The 21,422-nt window shown below is 42.1% G+C and overlaps 2 protein-coding genes across 4 annotated transcripts in view; both read right to left on the minus strand.

Annotated features, from left to right (window-relative positions):
* Positions 1-5,124: 5,124 nt before the first annotated feature.
* On the minus strand, positions 5,125-11,938 carry Rskr (ribosomal protein S6 kinase related). Its single transcript, XM_074044753.1, has 12 exons — positions 11,930-11,938; positions 11,059-11,322; positions 10,882-10,965; positions 10,685-10,753; positions 10,224-10,293; positions 9,889-9,993; positions 9,674-9,714; positions 9,523-9,550; positions 9,323-9,412; positions 9,144-9,232; positions 8,921-9,031; positions 5,125-8,558 (listed from the first exon to the last, which is right to left on the minus strand). Exons 1-12 carry the CDS (start codon positions 11,936-11,938, stop codon positions 8,322-8,324), a joined length of 1,197 nt encoding a protein of 398 aa, XP_073900854.1. The 3' UTR covers positions 5,125-8,321.
* Positions 11,939-12,071: 133 nt separating this feature from the next.
* Bltp2 (bridge-like lipid transfer protein family member 2) overlaps positions 12,072-21,422 on the minus strand; it is a 30,083-nt gene continuing 20,732 nt past the window's right edge. For 2 of the 3 annotated variants that reach the window (XM_020162953.2, XM_020162952.2), the window contains exons 27-39: positions 18,859-18,958; positions 18,363-18,545; positions 17,915-18,036; positions 16,997-17,152; positions 16,793-16,914; positions 16,051-16,231; positions 15,367-15,453; positions 14,850-14,960; positions 14,590-14,725; positions 14,358-14,488; positions 13,754-13,855; positions 13,319-13,453; positions 12,072-12,897 (exon numbers count right to left, since the gene is read on the minus strand). In XM_020162953.2, the coding sequence (XP_020018542.2) occupies positions 12,715-12,897; positions 13,319-13,453; positions 13,754-13,855; positions 14,358-14,488; positions 14,590-14,725; positions 14,850-14,960; positions 15,367-15,453; positions 16,051-16,231; positions 16,793-16,914; positions 16,997-17,152; positions 17,915-18,036; positions 18,363-18,545; positions 18,859-18,958 (1,749 nt within the window). In that variant the 3' untranslated portion in view covers positions 12,072-12,714. Of the gene's footprint in view, positions 12,898-13,318; positions 13,454-13,753; positions 13,856-14,357; positions 14,489-14,589; positions 14,726-14,847; positions 14,961-15,366; positions 15,454-16,050; positions 16,232-16,792; positions 16,915-16,996; positions 17,153-17,914; positions 18,037-18,362; positions 18,546-18,858; positions 18,959-21,422 lie in introns of those variants that run through there. The other variant, XR_012438696.1, reaches the window with a different exon arrangement.

Here is a 21,422-nt window from a genome sequence, read left to right on the forward strand (position 1 = left end):
GGCCTCCTGAGTAGCTAGGATTACAGGCCTGAGCCATGGGTGCCTGGCATAAATTGATTTTTTCGTATCAGCTGAAGGTTTTTTGTTTTGAAACAGGGTCTCACTATGTTGCCCAGGCTAGCCTCAAGCTCCTGAGCTCAGGTGATCCTCCTGCCTCGGTTTCCCAAGTAGCTTACATCCTGTATCAACTTGGTTGTTCCTTTTTGTTGTTCTGGCGATTGAGGGCCGCAGGCTTCTAAGCAAGTACTCTATCACTTGAACCACCCCCCCAACCCCTTCGTTTTTATTTTGGTTTTTGAGACACAGTCTTGCTGACTTTGCCTGGACTGGCCTTGAACTCACAATCCTCCTGAGTAGTTGGTATTACAGGTATGCACCACCATTCTCAGCTAAGTATTCATATTAAGCATTGATGATAGTATTTCTTTGAACACTCAGAACCTTTTTCACTTTTTTTTTGTTTTTGTTTTTGGAGACAGAGTCTTGCTGTGTAACCCAAGTTGGTCTCAAACTTGTGATCCTCCTGCCTCTGCCTCCTGAATGCTGGGATTACAGGTGCAGCTAGAAGTCTTAATGAATTGTGAAAAGGAAGGCAATTCAAAAAGGAGGAACTATGCCAGCGTCAGTGGCTCATGCCTATAATCATAGCTACTCAGGAGACAAAGATCAGGATTCAATTGGAAGCCAACCTGGGCAAATAGTTCCATGACCCTATCTCAAAAAAAAACCCTTCACAGAAAAGGGCTGGCAGAGTGGCTCCAAGTGTAGGCCCTGAGTTCCAGCCCCAGCACCGCAAAAAAAACAAAAAGGAGGAACTATAATCTGTTATAAACTGCAGGTCCCTCAGGGGATGGGTTCTTCTGGAACTGTATTGTTCAGTATTCCATGTGGCTTCAGATGTTCTTGATTAAATTGGGATGTGCTACAGGTGGAAAATAAACTGAATTTCAAAGACTTTGTATGAAAAAAAGTAAGAAAGCCCTTATTTTAAAATATTAATTGCATGTTGAAGTTTTATTTTATGGTATTAAATAAACCATTAAAATTAATTTCACCTTTTTTTTACTTTTTGAATGTGGCTAGCTAGAAAATTTTAAATTACATATGGTTTGCATTATATTTCTATTGAACCGTGCTACTCTAGAAACATATGAGGGCTAAAGGTTTGGCTCAAGTGATAGAGTGCCAAGTGTGAAGACTTACAAGTGTGAAGCCTTAAGTTCAAACCCCAGCCCACAAAAATTTTAAAAAGTGAGCCATAGAAACATAATAATACCAGACTAGATAATGATACCAGGCACTAGAAATAATTGCTGCTTGAATAAAAGGCATGGAGATGATAAAAGAGATCAGATGATCTTTTTCGGTTTTTGTGGGGGAGAGGAGGAAGGGTGGCTGAGGATTGAATTCAAGACCTTGAGCATGCTAAACTTGTGCTGTGCCAAATAAGTAGTACCCCCAGCCCCAAGAAGATTATCTTGAGCCTGGAATTGCTCAAGACTCAGCAGAGGGAATCCCAGGAGTATTTGTGGTCAAACAGACCTAGCATAAATTAGGCACCCATGGCTCATGAATGTAATCCTAACTACCTGGAAGACCAAGATCAGGAGGATCAAGGTTTGAAGCCAGCCCAGGCAAATAGTTCAAGAGATGCTATCTCCAAAATAACCAGAGCAAAATTGACTAGAGGTATGGCTTGCAAAGCAGGAAGTCCCAGTCCAACAACAAAAGACTCAGCATAATCCCAGCTACTTGGGAGACAGAAACCATCTGGGCCAAAAACGTAATGAAACCCCATCTTAGTCGATAAGCAGGCATGGTTCTTTTGACCTGTGATTCCAGCTACATGGAAACCTGTAGGTAGGAGGATCACAGTCTGAGGCCAGCCTTGAAAAAAAATGGAGACCCTACCTGAAAAATAAAGCAAAAAAGGGCTGGGGGTGTGGCTGAAGTGTTAAGAGTACCTGCCTAGCAAGTGCAAGGACCTGAGTTCAAACCCCAGGATTGGGTGAAAAAAAAAAAAAGAAAAGAGTAGGAGAACCAAGACAGAAAACTCTTTAGGTGTGAAAGACTATATTTTCTTAGTCCTTGTTGCAGTTGGTATGTCATGCCAGGTGGGTACTGAAAGGGATACAGGCCTTCCAGAAGCAAATCTAGATGAGGGGTGGAGGGGTAGATGAGAAGGAAAATGCCAACTCAGGGCTTTGAGCTTGCAAAGCACTCTACTGCTTGAGCCACACTTCCAGTTCATTTTCCTCTGGTTAGTTTGGAGATAGGGATTAGGTGAACTGTTTGTCTGGGCTGACTTCTAGCCATGATCCTCCTGATCTCAGCTTCCCAAGTAGCTAGGTTTACAGGTGTGAACCACCAGCATCTGGCTTCTTTCCCCTTCCTTTCTTCCTTCCAGATTGTTACTTTCACATTTTCTCCCCACTCCTCCAATACACACACACACAAAAGGGAGAAGTCATTATGTCCATTACAAAATTGGGATTTCTTGCACTTCTGCATTTTTTTGGCATACTGAGTTTTTGTTTCTTTGATACTGGGGTTTGAACTCAGGCCCTTGTACTTGCTAGGTAGGTGCTCTACCACTTGGGCACCTCTTCTGCCCCACCCCCACGTCTGCACATTTTTCCCCATACAGTGTCTTGTAAAAGCCTTCTCAGGTCTGGAGGCATGGTTGAAGTGGTGGAGCACCAGCCAAGCAAGCTCAGAGTCCTGAGTTCAAACCCCAATACTGTAAAAACAAACAAACAAACCAGCCAACTGACATAAAATTGATTTGAGCCAGGCACCGGTGTCTCATGCCTGTAATCCTAGATGTCAGGAGGATTGAGGTTTGAAGCCAGCCCAGGCAAATAGTTCATCAGACCCTATCTCAAAAAAAAGCCATCACAAAACAGGGCTAGCAGAGTGGCTCAAGCTGTAAAAGTGCCTGTCTAGCAAGCATGAGGCCCCAATGCTGCCAAAGGAGGGAAAAAATTGATTTGTCATTTTACATTCCTTACCTTTATTTTGAAAAAGTTTTCATTACAGGCATGAGCCACTGGCTTGCTTGTTTTTTGTTAGGACTGGGGTTTGAATTTAGGGTTTTGTGCTTGCAAAGCAGGTGCTCTACCACTTGAGCCACATCTCTAGTCCATTTTGCTCTGGTTGTTTTTGGAGATGGCATCTTTTGAACTATTTGCCTGGGCTGGCTTTGAACCTTGATCCTCCTGACCTCAGCCTCCCAGTTAGCTAGGCATGAGCCACTAGTGCCAAACTTTTTTGAGACAGGGTCTTGCTATGTAGCTTAGGCTGGCGAAGCTAAAATTTGGGATCCTTCTGCCTCATCCTCCAGAGCACTGGGATTACAGATGCACATAACCACTCCAAGCTTTAGTATTTTCATTCATTTTCTTTTGTGGCTTAGGTATCAACTTCATCCCTTGATTGTAGAGCTGATCTCCTAGATGTCCTAAGATTTTAATTTTTTTTTTTTTTGTGGTACTGGAGGTTGAAATTGGCCTCTTGCTTGCTATGTAGGTGCTCTACCACTTGAACCACTCTGCCAAGATTTTGTTTTCATGATCACATTTAAATCTTTAATCTACTTAGAATTAAATTTTGGGTATGATATGAAATTGGGATTCAACTAGTTTATTCTTTTCCAGATGAGGAATCTCACTATGTTGCCCATGCTGGCCTTTACCTCATAATCTCTCAGCTCAGACTCTCAGATTCCTGGGATTATGATGTTTGTACCACACCTAGCCCAACTATTTTTTTTTTCTGTATAGATCTTTTTAAAAATTTCCTTTATTCATATGTGCATACAATGATTGGGTCATTATTCCTCCTGCCCCCTCCCTCCAACTATTTTTAAAGTTATAATTTGTTTTTGAGATAGGGTCTGTTTTGCCCAGGCCAGTCTTAAACTCATGATCCTCCTGCTTCAGGTCCTGAGTGATGGGATTACAGATATTTGCCATCATGCCTGGCTTAATTTTTAGGATTTTTTTTTTTTTTGACAGTACTAATGTTTGAACTCAGGGCTTTGTGTTTACAAGGTAGGTACTCTACTGCTTGAGCAAGGCCTGCAGCCTTTTTTGCTCTGATTATTTTGATAAGAGGGTCTTGCTTTTTACCCAGACAGGCCTGGACCAAGATCCTCCTGTTTATGTTTCCTGCTGTTGCTGGTATGACAAACTTATACCACTACACCCTTTTTTCCATTGAGTTTGGGTCTGGCAAACTTTTCTTGTCCAGACAGGCCTTGAACCTCAATCTTCCCAATCTCAGCCTCCAAAGTAGCAAGGATTACAGGTGGGAGCCACCAATGCCTGGCTAGAGATTTCTTACTTTATAAAAATAGAATTACATAACCCAAATCAGCAACCCTGAGAAGTATCCTTTAGGTTTTTGTTTTGCTTTGTGACAGGGTCTAGGCTTTTAGGCCACACTAGCTTAGAACTTGCTATGTAGCTCAGGCTGGCCTCAAACTTTTGATTCTCCTGCTTTTACCTCCCAAGTACTATGATTACAGGTATGCACCACCACGCCTAGCTATCCACCAGTTTTGAGCAAACTCAAAGGATGAATTTGTGGAATTATTAGCTCAGCTGCTGTGTATAATGGAGGGCAAGTGACAGTTGCTATTCAATGGGATTCATCAGTAAAACTCATGTAGAGGCTAATAAAATCTTAAACAGTATGTTCTCAGAAATAAGCAAAACCAAGCCAGGCACTGGTGCTTATGTCTGTAATCCTAGCGACATGGGAGGCAGAGACCAGTAGGATTGTAGTTCAAGACCAGCTGGGGACAAATAGTTCTCAAGACCGTATATTGAAAACCCAACACAAGAAGGGGCTGATGGAGTGGTTTGAGTGGTAGAGTGCTTGCCTAGGAAGCAACAAACCCTTGAGTTCAAACAAACCCCAGTGCTGCCAAAAGAAAAAAAAAAAGAATAGAAAAGAGAATTTTTTTATATATAATTTAAAGTGATCTTTTAAGCTTATTGCTATGCTTTATTTTTCATTACTTAGAAGAAATCAGATTAACATGGAAACATGGATATTTTATTCACCTCTAACCTGTTACTTTTATGTATTGGTCTCTTCACTTGTTTACTTGGTAGTTGATTTAACAAACTGGTAATTTCAATTCTTTGGTTACTTTTTTTTTTTTTTGGTGGGACTGGGGTTTGAATTTAGGGGCTTGCGCTTGCAAAGCAGGCGCTCTTAACAGTTGAGCTACACCTCCAGTCCATTTTTGCTCTGGTTATGGGGGTGCGAGGTGGGATGGAAGTCTCAGGAACTATTTGCCTGGGCTGCCCTCAAACCTCAATCCTTCTGATATCAGCCTCCCAAGTAGCTAGGATTATAGATGTGAGCCACTGGCACCAGTGCTGGTTACGTCTTTAAATAGAATCTTCATTGTAGAAATATTTTCAAATTAAAAAAAATAAACTCATATTCATTGACTTAGTAACCCATGTTATAAGCTGAATTGTGTCCTCTTCCAGATTGAAGCCTTAACCTCCAGTACCTTGAAGTGTGGTTGTATTTGGAAATAAGATCTTTAAAAGAGGTAATTAGGTTAAAATGAAGGTCATTTGGATAGGCTGGACTCTTGATCCTCCAGCCTCAGCCTCCTGAGTGCTGAGATTACAAATGTGGCCCATCAACACCCAGCTTAAAAAAATTTTAGTAAATTTTGTATGAATAAGTAAAAAGTATTAATGTTTATAGATCTATAAATCTATAGATGGTGGAGAATGAGGAGAAAATACCTTCCAGAGATGAAAATATCACAACTGGGAAGAGACAGTGCTTTTTCAAATTGGTACTTTCTGAAACTGATTTTCTATCACCCTTTCCATTTTCCCTGAGAGTCACTGCTGAAGTGTACCACTGAAGAGTGTGTGCTGAAAATGTCCTAATTTGGAAGAAATAATTCAAACTACACTTACATGATGATGGTCTGTCTCTAAGCTATCTGACTAGGAAAGGGACCCTAGGGACATTAGATAACCATTTCATGAGGACTCATTGTGCTATAATCAGAAAGATCATATAATGTTGGGTTAATGAACATTAACACTGGGCCAGACACATCACATCATTAAAATCTTCTGCATCTGCCCTTTGAAAAAGGATCAAGATACCTGGAACCCATCCCCCCTGCAATTAAGGACCAGTAATTGGTGGGGGAGGGGAAATAAAGGAGAAAGACGGAGGGGGTAAATCTAATAGAGATATCTTGTAAGCACATATGTACATATCACAAATGTACCCCTGTATAATTATAATATGCTAAGAAAGGAAAAAAAAAAAACAAAGCACCAATTGTTAGGGCTGAGGATGTAGCTCAGTGGAAGAACATGCACTTGCCTAGCATACACAAGGCCCTGGGTAGCACTACTACCACACACACAAAAAAGGTGGCTATAACCCCATCATTTTATACATTAGGAAACTACGATGCAGAGTAGTTAACTGGTGGATCCAGACACCAGATATCCTAAATCCAAATCTAATGCTCTTAACTACATTTTGGAAACCATTAGTTCCTATTTTTAGTATTTAAAGTTTTTAATCCAATGTGCAGCTATGGTCACTACAACTTTAAAAAAAAGTAATAAAAGCCAGGTGCCAGTGGCCCATATCTATAATCCTAGCTACTCAGGAAGCAGAGATCAAGAGTATTGTGGTTCGAAGTCAGCCCTGGCAAACAGATTGCAAGACCATATCTCAAAAAAACTCATCACAAAGAAGTGTGGGGGGGGAGGGGCTGGTGGAGTGGCTCAAGGTGTAGGCTCTGAGTTCAAACCTTAGAACCACAAAAAAAAAAAAAAACATAAAAATGTCTAAAGAGAAAAAAATGAGATAAAAGTATATAGGGTACATCTTTTATTTTTATCCTAATCTTATTCCAAAAAGATGCAGGTAATATAGTAATATAAAAAGATTAAACAGAAAAAAGGAGAATAAGGAAAATAAAGGTAGAAAAAGGAAGATGGAATCAAGAATGTGATAGCACACAAAATAAACACTTGCTGGAGTTGGGCCCCAATTTGGGCTCTAAGTGTATAGTATGTGGAGAAAAATGCAGTCAGTGGAATATTTAGTGTCCTTATGGTAAAAATCAAACAGCAATTCAGGAAAACACAATTGGATCAAAAGAAAATTTCTCTCGTGTATCCTTACACAGAACATTATGAATTATAATGTCAAACACCTATTTACAATATCAAGTTCATAGAGATTTACAGATTGTCAAAATACAATCCAGAAAAAGCAATTCTGCAGAACCCAATAAAATGCCAGTTATATACAGTGAAAATCTGTCTTAATCCAGAGCAGACTAATAAATAGAAGTACACAGGACACTTTCCATACTTTTTGGCCTGGAAAGAGATCAGATATAACTGAAGAATAGTATGGTCTAGATTAAAGGATATGTTTCTCTCAAATATCAGAATCAAAATGGAACTTCTGAGTAGTTTAAGAAAATGAAATCATAAAGGCCAGAAATGTATGTAAGTTCCAAATCCAGATGATTTTCCTTACCAAAGGAAAAGGTTCATGAGATACATCTCTGATCTTAAGTCTTCAGGTTGATGTAATGACTCAATTTCTTGATTTGCCCATCAAAAACTGAATTCTGGGCTGTGTAGAAATTATCAGTTTAATAATCCTTGTATCTTTTAAGGAGGTTTTGTTCTGGAAAGGATTAGGTTGGCTGTTCCAGTTATCTCTAGAGAAGACAACCCATCCAAGTTTCAGTTTCTACTTTTTCACATTAGGCTATTAGATTCACTTTCTAATTTTTAAAAATTAGATTATTAAAGACTGGCCTCAAGCCTCCAGATGGCATTTTTTTCTTGCACACTTTTTCAGGTGTTGAAATACCAGCTTTTGAAACCTTTGAAAAATACACATATTGCTTCTGACTGGGCTATTAAAACATATAAGTACCATCTTGGAAGCCCAGGAAGTATCATTATTGCCTGAGAAAGGAAACATGGCAGAGAAACAAGGAGAGGGAAAAGTGGAAGAAGTCTTTGACAGTTTAAGGGTAAGAGCACTGGAGAAAAATGAAGCAAAGGAAAGTCACCACCCTGATCTGAGATTTTGAAATAAGAGGTGGGTTGTATGATGGGGAAGGGCTAGGGTCAATTGTGGCTGCCAGTAGCAAAATGTCAAATATTTAAACTTTAGTCCAAGGCCTAGAAAAATAGAATGGTAAGAGGCTACAAAGTAAAAACTGGATCATCACGGTGGTCATACTGAGTTGGCAATGGAGTACATCCTCAGGTTTCCAACTGGGTCCCAGTCTATAGTAGAGATGGTGAAGCAGAGATGGAGTGGACCAGGCAGGATTCCAGATCACCATCAAAGTCCTTAAAGGCCATAGATTCTGATGAACAAGGCTGGGTGTCTTGTGTTTCCATGACGAAGTTCACTGGATGCTTCTGTAGAAGCTCTGGATCAAAGGTCACACCCCGAAAGAAAGGGTGGACCTGGAAGTGATGTAGATAACGGAGACGGTGGAGGGGATTCTGGCATAACAGCTGAAGGGAAATAAAGTATGAAGGATGAGGGACTGGAATACAGAATAGGCTAAACAAAGAAGATAAAAAGAATGAAGGAAGTTCATGGAGCTGTAGACGGGGGGAAAGAACCCTAAAAAGATTTGTTAAAAGAGGAAGACAGGCTGATTTTCAGATGGTAAAAGTGCAGCACTGGTCCCTCTGGATGGGGAAAAGATTTGGGATACCAGAAACTCAGGAATGAAATCTGAAGTACTGGTTAGAGGGCAAATAGGTAGGTAATAGAGGGCAAATAGGTGAGAATGAGGGAATTATCACTTCAATGATGAGAAAGAGAAAGTAAATGGTTGATAGTCAGGAAGGAAAGCAGTGTTCACCCTTACCTCTTGGAGCAGGAGTGAGAGTTCCTGGTTAAGGGAAGCTGGGATCGCAGAGTCATAGTGGGTCACATTTGCCAACATGGCTATATGATCTCTCTCTGCCACCACTGGGAACTGAGTTAAAGAGGTAGGAGGTGGGAACAAGGCAAGACTTTTCATGGTCTTCCTTCTTCCCACCATAGGGCAAAGCTCCCTTCTCTGCCCAATACCACTATCATTCTCTCACCTTCCCAGTTGCCAAAGAGAAAAGCAAGACACCCAGGGACCACCAATCAGCAGCATGGTTGTATGGCCCACCACTCAAGACCTCTGGGGCTAAAGATGTGAAAGATACTTTGAATGTCATTGACATTCTTTGGCAATCCTCCACTCCAATATTTACCCACCAGCTTTAGCCTTTCTCACCCATGTATTGAAGAGTACCACAGATAGTATAGGCTCGGGCTCCCTGGGACAGGTGGCGGGACATACCAAAGTCAGTTAGTTTCAGATGGCCTATGAAAGAAGATAAGGTAACAGCACAACTCTGTTCCATCCCTTACCAGCCATGATTTATTCCCAAATGGAGGAACCTCTCATCCTAGGGCTAGGAAGGGAAGACTTACCTCGTTCATCCAGAAGGATATTCTCCATCTGAAAGATCACAGGTGAGAAGTTATTATTATTCCTCTTTTTATTCTCTCTCATCATGTATTAACCACCCCTCCTCTCCCACTAGAGAAGATACTCTACTTAGCATTCAACACTTAACTCTACCTTTACATCTCGATGGATGATGCCCAAGTCATGGAGATAGCCTGTGGATAACAGCAAGCATGGGGTGCACTGAAGCCCTCCTATCCATTCTAGTTTCCCTCATATCCCCTACCTCATTCCTATCCCTATTCTTTGACTCCCAGAGTGATATCAATTCTCTCCTTCCCACCAACTTAATAGCTCCCTCCCATTTTCTTTACCATTCTTTCACTTACATAGCACAAGGACCAGCTCAGCTGCAAAGAGACGGACAGAGGCTTCTGGAAAGCAGCTGACAGCAGACCACAGGGAGTACAGATCTGTGCTGCAGTAGCTACACACTGCAAAAGACCAGAAATCTAGGCAATGTTTGGGTGCTACAATGCCTGGGCTTCAAGGCATGAACCTGCTGCCCAAACTGATGCCACCTTCTATTCCCTCTCTCTTCGGGATAGAGAGGTGCTATGAGAAGGGGACCAGAGAAAAGGCAGAAATAGCTCAAAGCAATAGATAATCTCAAGTGGGGAAAATGGTAGATGGACCCTTCAGAATGAGGAGAAAGGCCACTCACTAATGAAGAGGTGCCGTTTCCCCTGCCAGCTGTCTCCCAAGCTGTGGACAAAAGGATGGCTGATCTGTCGCTAGGGATAAAGAAAACAGAAGTTAAGAAAGCATAGGGTTATCAAGGATAGAGACAGCCAAGAAATCAGGTTTTACCTAGTTATGCAGAAATGGATACTGCTTCACCTCTCGGTTCAGAGGGAATCAATAATTGGGACTGACTGGTAATCCTGGAACCAGCATAATACTAAGGAACGCAGTGGGGCGTGTTGGAGAGATTTCCCTGGCAGGAACTGGAATATGTGTTGATAGCTAATAGCTACTTTTCTCAGATTTACTTTGGTGTTAAACTAAGGTTGAAGCAGTTGGGTAAGGTAGAACCAGGGAAAGCAGGAAAGTTGGACAAGAAAGATGCTTTCCCCTCCTGTGGTTTAATTCTTCCCACCATACTTTCTGGTACTCCCTGCATACCTGGATGCTAACCTCCTCTTTGCACTGCCTCAGAGTATCCCTCTGTAGGACTTTTACCTTGGGTACCACCTATAAAAAGAGAGGAGTGGTAACTCAAGAGGGAATAGTGCTGTTGAATTTATTTCTTCTAAATCTCTCTGGAACTAATATTGGAAGCAGGAATGAGAAGAATGTGGAAAAGTACCAATGGCCCCTACCTTTACTGCAAACACAGCTTTCTGGGCACAATCTGTCACTTTCAGGACAGTTCCAAAAGAGCCTTTAGCCACAAGGCCTAAAATCTGTACAGAGAAATGGAGAGCAGAGCATATGACATCAGTTTTTCCTACACTTCTCCCACTGAAAGACCCTTCCCAGGGATTCCAATGACCTACCTTCAGCTGCTGCTGCCCCCTAATGGGCCTCAAGGGAAATTCTGGCAGAAAGAGGTTGATGAACCGAGGCACTGGCCACTCAGACAGAGGCTTCTCTATTAGCACTGGGGCTGGCTGTAGGGACTCCTGGTGCAGGCATTGATGCCCTTGTAGTTCCCATACTTCTTCCAAACCTGACCTGATAGTCCCCACCCCAGACCAGAGGCTCTCCCAGCCTCGGATCCAGGGACCCCATTGTTGCCACCCTGCTGAGAAGCAAGGGAGCTATTCTAAACCTGCCCTGAAGCGATGAAAGGTCTTCTTACATTAGTAGGCACCCTTCCCCTTCTCCCCCAGTCTCAAACCCTAGAGGTACTTTTTTTTTTTTGAGCACCAGCCAAAATTTCTACTACCCTAGGTTTTTCGATAAGGCCTGAATTTACTGGACGTAATTCAAAGCCTCTAGGAAAGTAATCATTGGATGTTTTCTCCATGGTAAGTCAGAAATGCAACCTATGCCTCAGAACAGGGCTATAATGCTTTCACATTATAGCCTCCTTGCCCCACCCCCACATTTGGTATCAGTGATATGATCCTAATCAGGTATTTCTTGTGCCTCAAGCCCATGTCTCCCCTCTCTTCCCCTCAAGGCTGCCATAATCCCACAGTCTACCTTGCAAGGAGCAGCCACTCAGGTGTGTTGCCCCTGCCGACAGTTCACTGCTCCCATCCCCAGCCTCTGTCTCCTCTCCTTCTGCTAAATCAGCAATTCCAGTTACATAAGCAACTCCTCCTCCCCCTCACCATGCTGTATTACACATGAGCCCCGCCTCTTCCAGTGTGCACAGACTCATCAGCTTTGGGCCAGTGTCATCCCAGAGCTGGGAAGTACCTGTGACATAGCTTCAAGGCAGAGGAGGGAAGAGCCTCCCTCATCACAGTGGCAGCTACGAGATGTGTTGGGTTGGTAGGGAGGGAAGGACAGAGATAGGGTGAACACATGCATTCAATGTAATCAAGAAAAAAAATCAACATCAAATTTAAAATATTTTTTTTCTTTAAATCATTTTCTTTTGCCATTCTCCAGGGCATACCCCAGGGGGAAGAGTAGGGGACCCATGGCCAGCCCTGGCTCCTACTGCCATCCTCCCAAGTGAGCACACAGATTAGGGAGAAGCTGATTCCCCGAGCACTAACAGCTTTTTCATACAAGGCAGCAACATGAGGCACAGAAGATCAGCCTCCTCCCCTCAGTTTCCTGGCACAGAGGGAGAGCAGTTACACTTAGAAATATATATATATATGTATGTATGTATTTATATATATATATGTCTATTTATAAAAATTTATCGCACTTAATCAGGACTATTCTCCCCACCCACCCTTTCAGTTGACCACAAAGGAATAGGATCCTAGCCCTGGGCCTATTTCCTAGGTCTTATTCTCTTGTTGCTTCACTGGCCCAGGACCTGAGCTGCATCAGATGGAACTCAACATTATTGTAAACTGTGCCCTGCAGGGAACAGGCCAGCTGCTAAACAGTGCCTCTCTTCACAGTACACTATGGGCTCCAACCTCCCACAATCCTGGTGGATGAAGGGAAGCCCCTCCCATCCCACAAGTCCCTGAAGCCTGAGTCAGAGTCATATCCTGTACTCCAGCCACGCAGATGCTAGATCACTTGCGCCTGCCAAAGATAGACTTCTTGCCAGGGTTCTTGTCACCCACACTTAAACCGATGAGGAGACGAGCTTTCTCTTCCTCTTCCTGCTGTTGCATGTTCAGGTCCGACTTAGTTTCTAGCTTTCCACGCACCTCAGATCCTGCTGCAGGCTTCAGTCTTAGCTTTTCTTTAATTACCTGGCAAGTTGAAAAGGAGTAAAAGGAAAGGTAAATATTAGTGGCAAAGGGAAAATAATTTGAAGTGAACAAAGTCAATAAAGATTTATTAAACTTACATGCAAGGCACCAGGGGCCAATTCAAATTATAAATTGGTCTCTGCTTTCAAGAAACTTACAGTCTAATTAGAACCCATTCTAAATCTGAGGTTGTAGTAGCACTTAGTTCCCTAAAACTAATGGTAATTAACATGTATGAAACTCTCAGTAAATCAACCATCTGGGTAAAGTTGTGGAAATGGCAGGGTCAGAAGTCACTCACTTCATTCATCTGCCCCTTCCCATGGCTACCTCCTAATATATCCTAGAACACAAGGTTCCTGAAAAGGGATCTGCTTGCCAGCCCCTGCTAACCAAATAGCCATAAGCCCTGGTGGGATACCTGGGCAACTAGAGCTTTTCTGCTGTCCCTTTTGACAGCCATGGCAAAGTCTAGCCATGTCCATGTGTTGTTGTGGTACTCCAGACAGGGCAGCACCAGGTTAAGGTCACCCCAATCTACACTGTTCTTCTCACCCTGTAAGAGGAAAAAGAAGAAAGAGAAGAGGAGGGGAAAAAAAGTACATCAGTTACCATTTTCAGTCTAGCCAGTATAAGTGTAAGTCCTACAACTGCAACCTATAGATACTGATTTTGATTTCCCCTTAACCTCAGTTGGGTAATGGTGCTTACTCCTGCACGAAGTAGAAGGAATAACAGATTTATCACCCACTGCCCTGCTTCACAAGAAGCTGGCTGTTTCCCTATATATAATCTCTGATGATCTAATCAGGTTCCCTTCCCACCCAGTTTTAGAACATGCTGTGGAGGTGCACACCTTATAGCTGACACACAGTGGAACCTGTGGAATCTTTATGTAGATGAAGGAGTTGTTCATGGCAGCTCGCTCTTTCATCTTGTCAATATCATCCACAGGGTGCTAGAAAAGCCAGAAAAGGAGCATGAGTTCCTAAAATTATCAGAAGAAACAAAGGACCCTAAACCTCATCTCCTTTCTCCCTTGGAGAAGACTCAAGGGAAACAGGAAAATTCCCCAGGCCCAACAGAAATCCTCAAGACTCTCCAAAAAGCTAGGCAGGCACTCTTTCACTTGAGCCACTCTACCAGCTGGGTTGGTTATTTTTCAAGATAGGGTCTTGCAAACTATTTGCAGGGGCTGGCTTCCAACCATGATCCTCATGATCTCTACCTCCTGAGTGGCTAGATTACAGGTGTGAGCCAACAGTACCCGGCTGAAATGTAAGTTTTTTAGGGTTTTTTGTTTTTTGGATTTTTTTGAGACATGGTTTCACTATATAGCCTAGGCAGGCATCAAACTCACAAAATCCTCCTGCCTCAATCTACCAGATACTGAGATCACAGGCATGCACCACCATGCTCAGCTTCGCCTATTTTTCTGTCATTGGGAGCACATATGGTACCTCAGGTGATTTGCGAAATGACCTTCTGACCCCAGAACTCCGAGTCAAGCCCTGTGTCACACCCTTCCCAGGGCCCAGTGGTACTGCATCATCTGTTGCTATCAACTGCCGAGGCTTCACCACTGGTATTCCTTTGAAAAAGCAAACACACCAACTGTCATCCTCTTTCTAAAGCTCCAGCATCCTTGGACTGCCACCCCATTCTTCTGCACTCCACCATAAAAGTTCTCACCAGTAGTCACTAGTTTGGACTTATCCTCTTCATCACCAACTTCATCATCTTCTACACTTCGGCCAGGAAAGAAAAAGCCCATCATTCTATGGAAGAACTGGTGTGTCAGCTGGATAGTGAGAGGCACCACATTTACCTAAAGAGGGAAAAGGTTGAAGAAGCAATTAAGCTCAGTTTCCTACCCCTAATTAGCATACCATACACACAGCTAGCTTTGGAATTCCCTTTGATCCCAGGTTCCCAAGTGACTGTTTACTAACCTCAAAGTGTTCCTTAACAGAGATACCTCCAACAGGGGGCCGGACTTTGCTGAAGAGGCGGAGAGCTAACTGTCGCCCAGACTGACAAGAGCTCTGAGGCCGCAGGACAACCTGGAAGATGGAGTGAACAACTGCTCGACTGAATGTCCTTCCTAAAAACCAATCTACAGGGGCTGACAAAGTGGCTCAAGTGGTAGAGCATCTGCCTAGCAAGTGTGAGGCTCTGAGTTCAAACCTCAGTACTGCCAAAAAAAAAAAACTATGAATTGACTCACAGATTTTGTACAGAGAGAATGGAGAAGCAATGGTTTTGCTAAGCTGAACATGGTTTCACCATCTCAAATCACATTGTTTCCTGTAGCAGGTTCATATGAAAGGTCCATTATAAATGCCTTATGCTAAGAAGCACAGGAATGGGGAAATATAGTTGCCTTATAGGGCTGGGAGTGTAGTTCAGTGTTAAAGAGTGCTTGTTTAGCATGTGTAAGGTCCCAAAAGAAAAAGAAAAAAGACTTGCCTTATAGACAGCATTGGGGAGGAGGTTGTTCATGGTGAACCAGCCCAACTCCAGAAGATGTTCTGCTGTATCATCAGACTTATTCACCTATAAAGACAGATTTTGCCCATCCATTATAAGCCTGAGGAGCTTGCTAGAGAACTGCTACTTATCCTGTTTGTTTAAGGGTTTTCCAAGTGCCTAATATAAGCTATTGATATCTCTTTCAATCTTATACAATCAGCATACCCTCTAATCCAGTGTTTCTTATGAACACTACTGGCCAGGGCATAAATGTTAGTACTTCCTAGTCATTATGACATAAAGTTCTCATTCGTAATCAAACATCACTTTTGAGACAAATAATAAAGAATATTTTCTTTTCCATATCAGTGGTAATTGCAGAAAAGCTGAATGTCAGTATTAGAATGATTCTATTCCAAGGTAAACTTGGAAGATTACTTCCTCTAGACCACACTTTAAGGGATAATCTAAATAGAAGAAGCATTTGATCAATTCATCTACATCTGTATCATTATCATAAACAGATTTATCTAAGGGAGCTCTGTCATGTTTCTAATAATAATCATCATTAATAATCATACAGCAATTAGTCCCTTTTTATTTCTCTTTAATGAATTGGACTCCTGAGATAGGTCAATGCCTTAATGCAGCTGCCTTTGTGTGACTGTACATCTAAAATACCTTACTGTAGAGGAACCTCTGCAGCTCCAGTTCAGCAATTCCCAGTTGTCCATCTTCCTCTGTTAGGCGCCACCGTGCCTGCGCAAAGTAAAACTCAGTGCGACGGACCACACTCACATCTTCTTGCTGCTTCCGCAACTCCATCTTGTTAGCTCGCTGTAGTTGGAAATCCTTAAAACACCTAAAAGTGGACAGAAGAGTCAAAGCAAATAAGGGAAACAGCATACAGAATAGAGGTGGGATGGAATGCTCTAGGATGCAGGCAGTAAACCAAGAGATGAACCTATTCTTAGTTTGCTAGTCCCGAAATTTTTTTCCCATGAATATGTTATTTCTGACACCCTGGACTACAGGAACACAAATTTCATCTTTTAGCTCTATAGCTTTTTGATAAAATAGTTTCTTCCCACTAGTAACCCCTACAAATGTATCATCTGTAATTATGTTCCTATTGACTAACTGCAAGATATTTTTCAGTTTAGATACACAGTATTAAGGCCATATGAGTGATCTTTTCCAACTACCCATCTGTCCTACAGCAAGAGCCTCTCTCAGGAAGTACTCTACAGAAGACCCAAAGGAAGGGCTGTCCTTTTTCCGACTTCTTTGGCCAAGTCCAGCAAGGCTCATGTAGGAAGAGGTGCTTGAATCTATTCTTAAACCAGCCTGTTATAATTTGCACTAGACCAAAAAACTGTCAGAACATGGGCTGGGTCAGTGGAAAAGGGCAAGGAAAGGGCACCTGATGAGGATATTGAGTTCTTCACTTTCCAGCTGCAGGTTGGCCTTCTCCTGGTTTAGCTGCAACTGAAGCTTTTGGTTCAGATCAAGCAGGTTCTCATTTTTGCTGTCATCTTGCAAAGACTAGGGAACCAGGATAGGAGAAATTAAAAAGGTCCCCTGTTCTAGGAGACCTCCCTGTTCTCAGACTACCTGGGTTGACTACCTTCATGATAGAATACATCTGCTTCTCTAGGTGTCGTATCTGGGCCACATGCTGTCGCACAGCCTCCTGTAGATGCAATATGCTACTGCGCTGCTCCTCAGGATTGCTAGAGATCTCAAGCTGGAACCTGACCCGCTGCTTCTTTTCACTATGCTCCTAAAGAAACAAAGGGAAATGAACAGGATAAAGCCCAAGGCCTCACACATGCTAAGCTTATGCTTTAGCACTGAGCTATGTCCCGGCCCCACAAGAAGATTTGTATTTATTTATTTTTTTTTTTGTGGGACAGGGGTTTGAACTCAGAGCTTTGTGCTTGCAAAACAGGCATTCTATCACTTGGGCCATGCCTCCAGTCCACTTTGCTCTGGTTATTTTGGAGATGGAGGTCTCTTGAACCATTTGCCTAGGCTGGCCCCAAACTGTAATCCTTCTGATCTCAGCCTCTCAAACAGCTAGGATTATAGGCATGAGCCCCCAGTGCCCAGATCCATGAGTAAAGTAAAATAAGCAAGGAGCAAATAGGGATCACTTCTGGAAAGTTAACCTTTATCTCTCACCATTAATAGCAAGAGTGAGGAACAGGTCAATGCAGAAGAGTTAGCAATGTGGGTTTCATAAGCTAGGCTCACAGGGATGGAGGGTAGGGATGGAGGTAAAAGTGCAATGTAAGTTCTGTTTTTGGAGATGTTTGGAAAACTAGCCAAAAAAAGTTAAGCAAACAAGCTCTACAGACTCAAGAAACACTCAGTCCTTTCCTGGATAAGTGGAATTTCAACTACTAGTGTTAAGAGAGGATGTGCCAACCACCAGGCCCTTTTTTAGTTTGAAGGATGTGTTTTCTTATTAGAGCCCAAAGAAAGCACAAGACTTGGAGGTTCCCATGAGGCTAGCTAGCATTATACAAGGGCTGAGGCTCACCTTCCGCTTGGGTTCTACATGGAGCAGTAGATTGTTGACAATGTCCAGGATCATGGCATACTGAGCCGGATTGGTAGAAATTTCCAATTCATGATGGATGAGAGTGAAGGTATCCACAGCGCCTAGGTAATTGTTAGCAGCTAAATGAGAGGCTGAAGTTTCTCCCTAAATATTGTTTCCATCTCCTATTCCTCATGTGGAACCCAGAGAAAGGAAGTAAGAGATGATCAGGGGTAGAAACATGTTTGCTTACTTCAGAATCACAAACAGTATCTGTTAATCCCAGGTCCCTTCAAGAGTGTAGGTGGTTCTCTCATAACCAAACTTAAAAAAAGACTGAGAGCACAAGTAGGACTTTTAGTAACTCTACTGTCTTAAACCACTAAGGAAATAATTACTTTCACAAATTCTCTAATTCTTTCCTGAAAGCTTTTCAAGCCCTGAATACCTTCCTGCTTCTTTAGAAGATCTTCCTTTTCCTGGTTCTCATGAACCTCAGGTGGCTTAATCTGAGTTACTAGTTCAGGATCAATGTCATGGCTGTAACTAACATAGTACATTCGGCAATTACAACGCGAAATGATCCGCTGGACCTGCTGGGCTTGCTGAGCTTCAGATGGCTGGTTCCAATCTGGGAAGAAGTGGAAAAAAGAATAAAAGAGATAGTCTCAATAAAGGTATGGTGAGAGTATGGGGAACTCTAGAAACATTGCTTTCACTCTAACCTAGCAAAAAATGGTCCTATTTCAGCATATGCTGATGTTAAGTCACACTGAGGGGATAGCTCAAGAGGCAGAGCACTTGCCTAGTAAGCTTGAGGCCCTGGGTTCTATCCCCAGCACCTCAAGAGGGAGAAAAAAAAAAAAAAAGAATATGTAACTAAATGAGGCCCCTGTGAGATGCACTATTTCTAATCGTATCATGAAGAGGAGGGGAGAGCTGACCTGTGGTTGTGGTAACCATGCCTCCCACTGCTTGCCCACTCTCCATCAACTCCTGCACAGAATCCAGACTACGCTGTCGGTGCTCCTCAATATTCTTCACCTGAAGACAGAGATGCAAACACCTTTAGCTCCTTGGAAAACAGTGGCTTATCCCAGCCAACTGGGTCACGAGGTGTCCATGGTTCAAGCAGACAAATGTGCCACAATCATGCTTCAGTTAATGATGGATTGCATATATGACGATAGTCCCACAAGATTGTATCACCTAGTGATGTTGCAGTCATCTTGGTTTGCATAATACACTTGTATTTCTCACAATGTAGCCCCACTGTTAAGACATACATGACTATAGTTATACTTACTATCTAGAATTCCATTGTCCTGATAGCTTAATGAATCTCCCAGGATAAAGGATATATGTGCTCTCTTTTGCCCCAAACCACCAAAACTCGTCACCCAACTGAATTGTATATTTGCCAGACTAGCAGGTGTGAGGCCACAAAAAAAAAAAACCAAAACAAGAAAAACCTAGGTTAAAATCAAATCATGTTGTGTATAGCTTAGTGGTAGAGCACTTAACTAGCACAGGGTTTAATGTTCAGCAGAAAAAAAAAAAAAGTTGCATATAATTTCTATGTGGCTAGTGAGGCCTAACTAGCCCAGCCCTAAGTTCATTAAAAATAACAATAATAATAATAATGTCATGGGCAAAAAAAAAATTTGACTTTCCTACCCATTTTGATATGAGTTTGTTTTGTGTTCCTGCTGTTTTCTATCTTCAGATAGAAAACCACCACTCTGACACGATAGAGAATGAATTCTTTCCATTCTCTCTGCCAAGCTGAAGTCAGTGAATAACAGAAACGAGTGTCAGGGAAAGACCACAGAATTAAGATCAAGGCCTCAGGATGGCAGATATGCCAAGTCACAAAGAGTCACATGGGAAAGGCAAATATCACAGTCCTTTCCACTCTAATGCTAACAGCCTGAAAAAAAAAAAAAAAAGAGTTCAGCTACAAAAGGAGCAGAGGCCCAGAAAATGCCAGATAACTCATTCTACCCACCTCTACATGGATAACTTTTTTTTGTAGTGGTGGGGATCAAGCACTGTTTGACTAAAAGTTGTTATATATCAAGCATGACCTCAAATACTACCAAAAATGTGGCCCTTACTTGGCTTGACACCTGATCTAAATGTTCACTATCTCTTATATCATTATACTTGAGGTTGCCTAGATTGAGCCCTAAGGTCCATGATGTAAGAAGCACTAGCCAGAAGGAGAAGAGGGATCAGCTTTATTCTCATGAGTAGAATAGCAAATGAAGTTATCACTTTGGTTATTCTTTTTGTCAGTACTGGGGATTGAACTCAGGGCTTAACGCTTGTAGACAGGCACTCTGTTACTTAAGACACACCTCCAGACCTCACTTTGGTTCTTATCAGATGCAGCTAAATCCTGCAACTCATTTGGGATGTACCACAATGTGGGAACTTAATACTTAATAAATACTTAAGTACTTATTTAAAAATGACATATTTATCTCATAACCATTAGACCCCCCAATAAGTCTGATGATCCATCCTAAAAAATTACAGTGTGACAAGTTCCTTCCCTAGTCCTGATCAATTGTTCATAATCTTGCTACCTAACAAAAACATTATATTGCCATATACTTAAGACTTCCCCAGATGTCCTAACTTAAAAAAAAAAAAAGATAAGCCAGGTGCCGCTGCTCATACTTGTAATCCTAGCTACTTGGGAGGCTGAGATCAGGAGGAGTATAGTTCGAGGCCAGCCCAGGCAAATAATTCACGAGACCCCATCTGCAAAAATAACAACAGCAAAATGGACTGGAAGTGTGGCTTAAGTGATAGAGCACTGCTTTGCAACTGAGAAGCCCTGAGTTCAAACTCCAGTTACACACACATACACGAAAGGTTAAGACTAGCCAGGCACCAATGTTCACACCTATAATCCTAGCTACTCTGGAGGCAGAGATCAGGAGGATTTCGATTTAAAACCAGCCTGGGCAAATAGTTCACAAGACCCTATCTTGGAAAAACCCTTCACAAAATAGGGCTGGTGGAGTGGCTTGAAATGTAGGCCCCAAGTTCAAACACCAGTATTGCAAAAAAAAAAAAAAAAAAGACTACTTTCCATCCAAATAAATCTTTTTATTTTCAAAATATCTCCTCATTTGACCCTTTCAACAATCTTGTAAGGATGAACTATTAATTCTATTTTACAAATAAAGGTGATTTGCCCAAAGGGCTCATAGCTACTATAATGGCAAAGTTGTCATTAGAAGCCATATAACCTGACTTCCAGGTAGTCTTTCATTTAACCTCATTGCCTTGCTGAAACAACCAGTCAAACATCTTTATAAGAGGTCAGAGAAATAAACAGTTTACCAAAAATTCTCAGATTTGGCGCCAGATGCCAGTGGTTCATGTCTGTAATCCTAGCTACTCAGGAGGCAGAGATCAGGAGGATCAAGGTTCAAAACCAGCCCAGGCAAATAGTTCCATGAGACCCTATCTCAAAAAACCATTCACAAAATTA

The sequence above is a fragment of the Castor canadensis genome, chromosome 11, assembly GCF_047511655.1.
Source record: "Castor canadensis chromosome 11, mCasCan1.hap1v2, whole genome shotgun sequence".
In the NCBI taxonomy this organism is placed as follows: Eukaryota; Metazoa; Chordata; class Mammalia; order Rodentia; family Castoridae; genus Castor; species Castor canadensis.

What these genes read in the sequence shown, in the direction of transcription:
- Rskr (XM_074044753.1), bottom strand. An exon ending in AAGCTGTGTTTGCAGTAAAG is followed by an intron (nt 10,754 to 10,881) that starts GTAGGGGCCATT and finishes CTCTTTTTATAG; the next exon opens with GTGGTACCCAAGGTAAAAGT. An exon ending in TCTCACTCCTGCTCCAAGAG is followed by an intron (nt 8,559 to 8,920) that starts GTAAGGGTGAAC and finishes ATTTCCCTTCAG; the next exon opens with CTGTTATGCCAGAATCCCCT.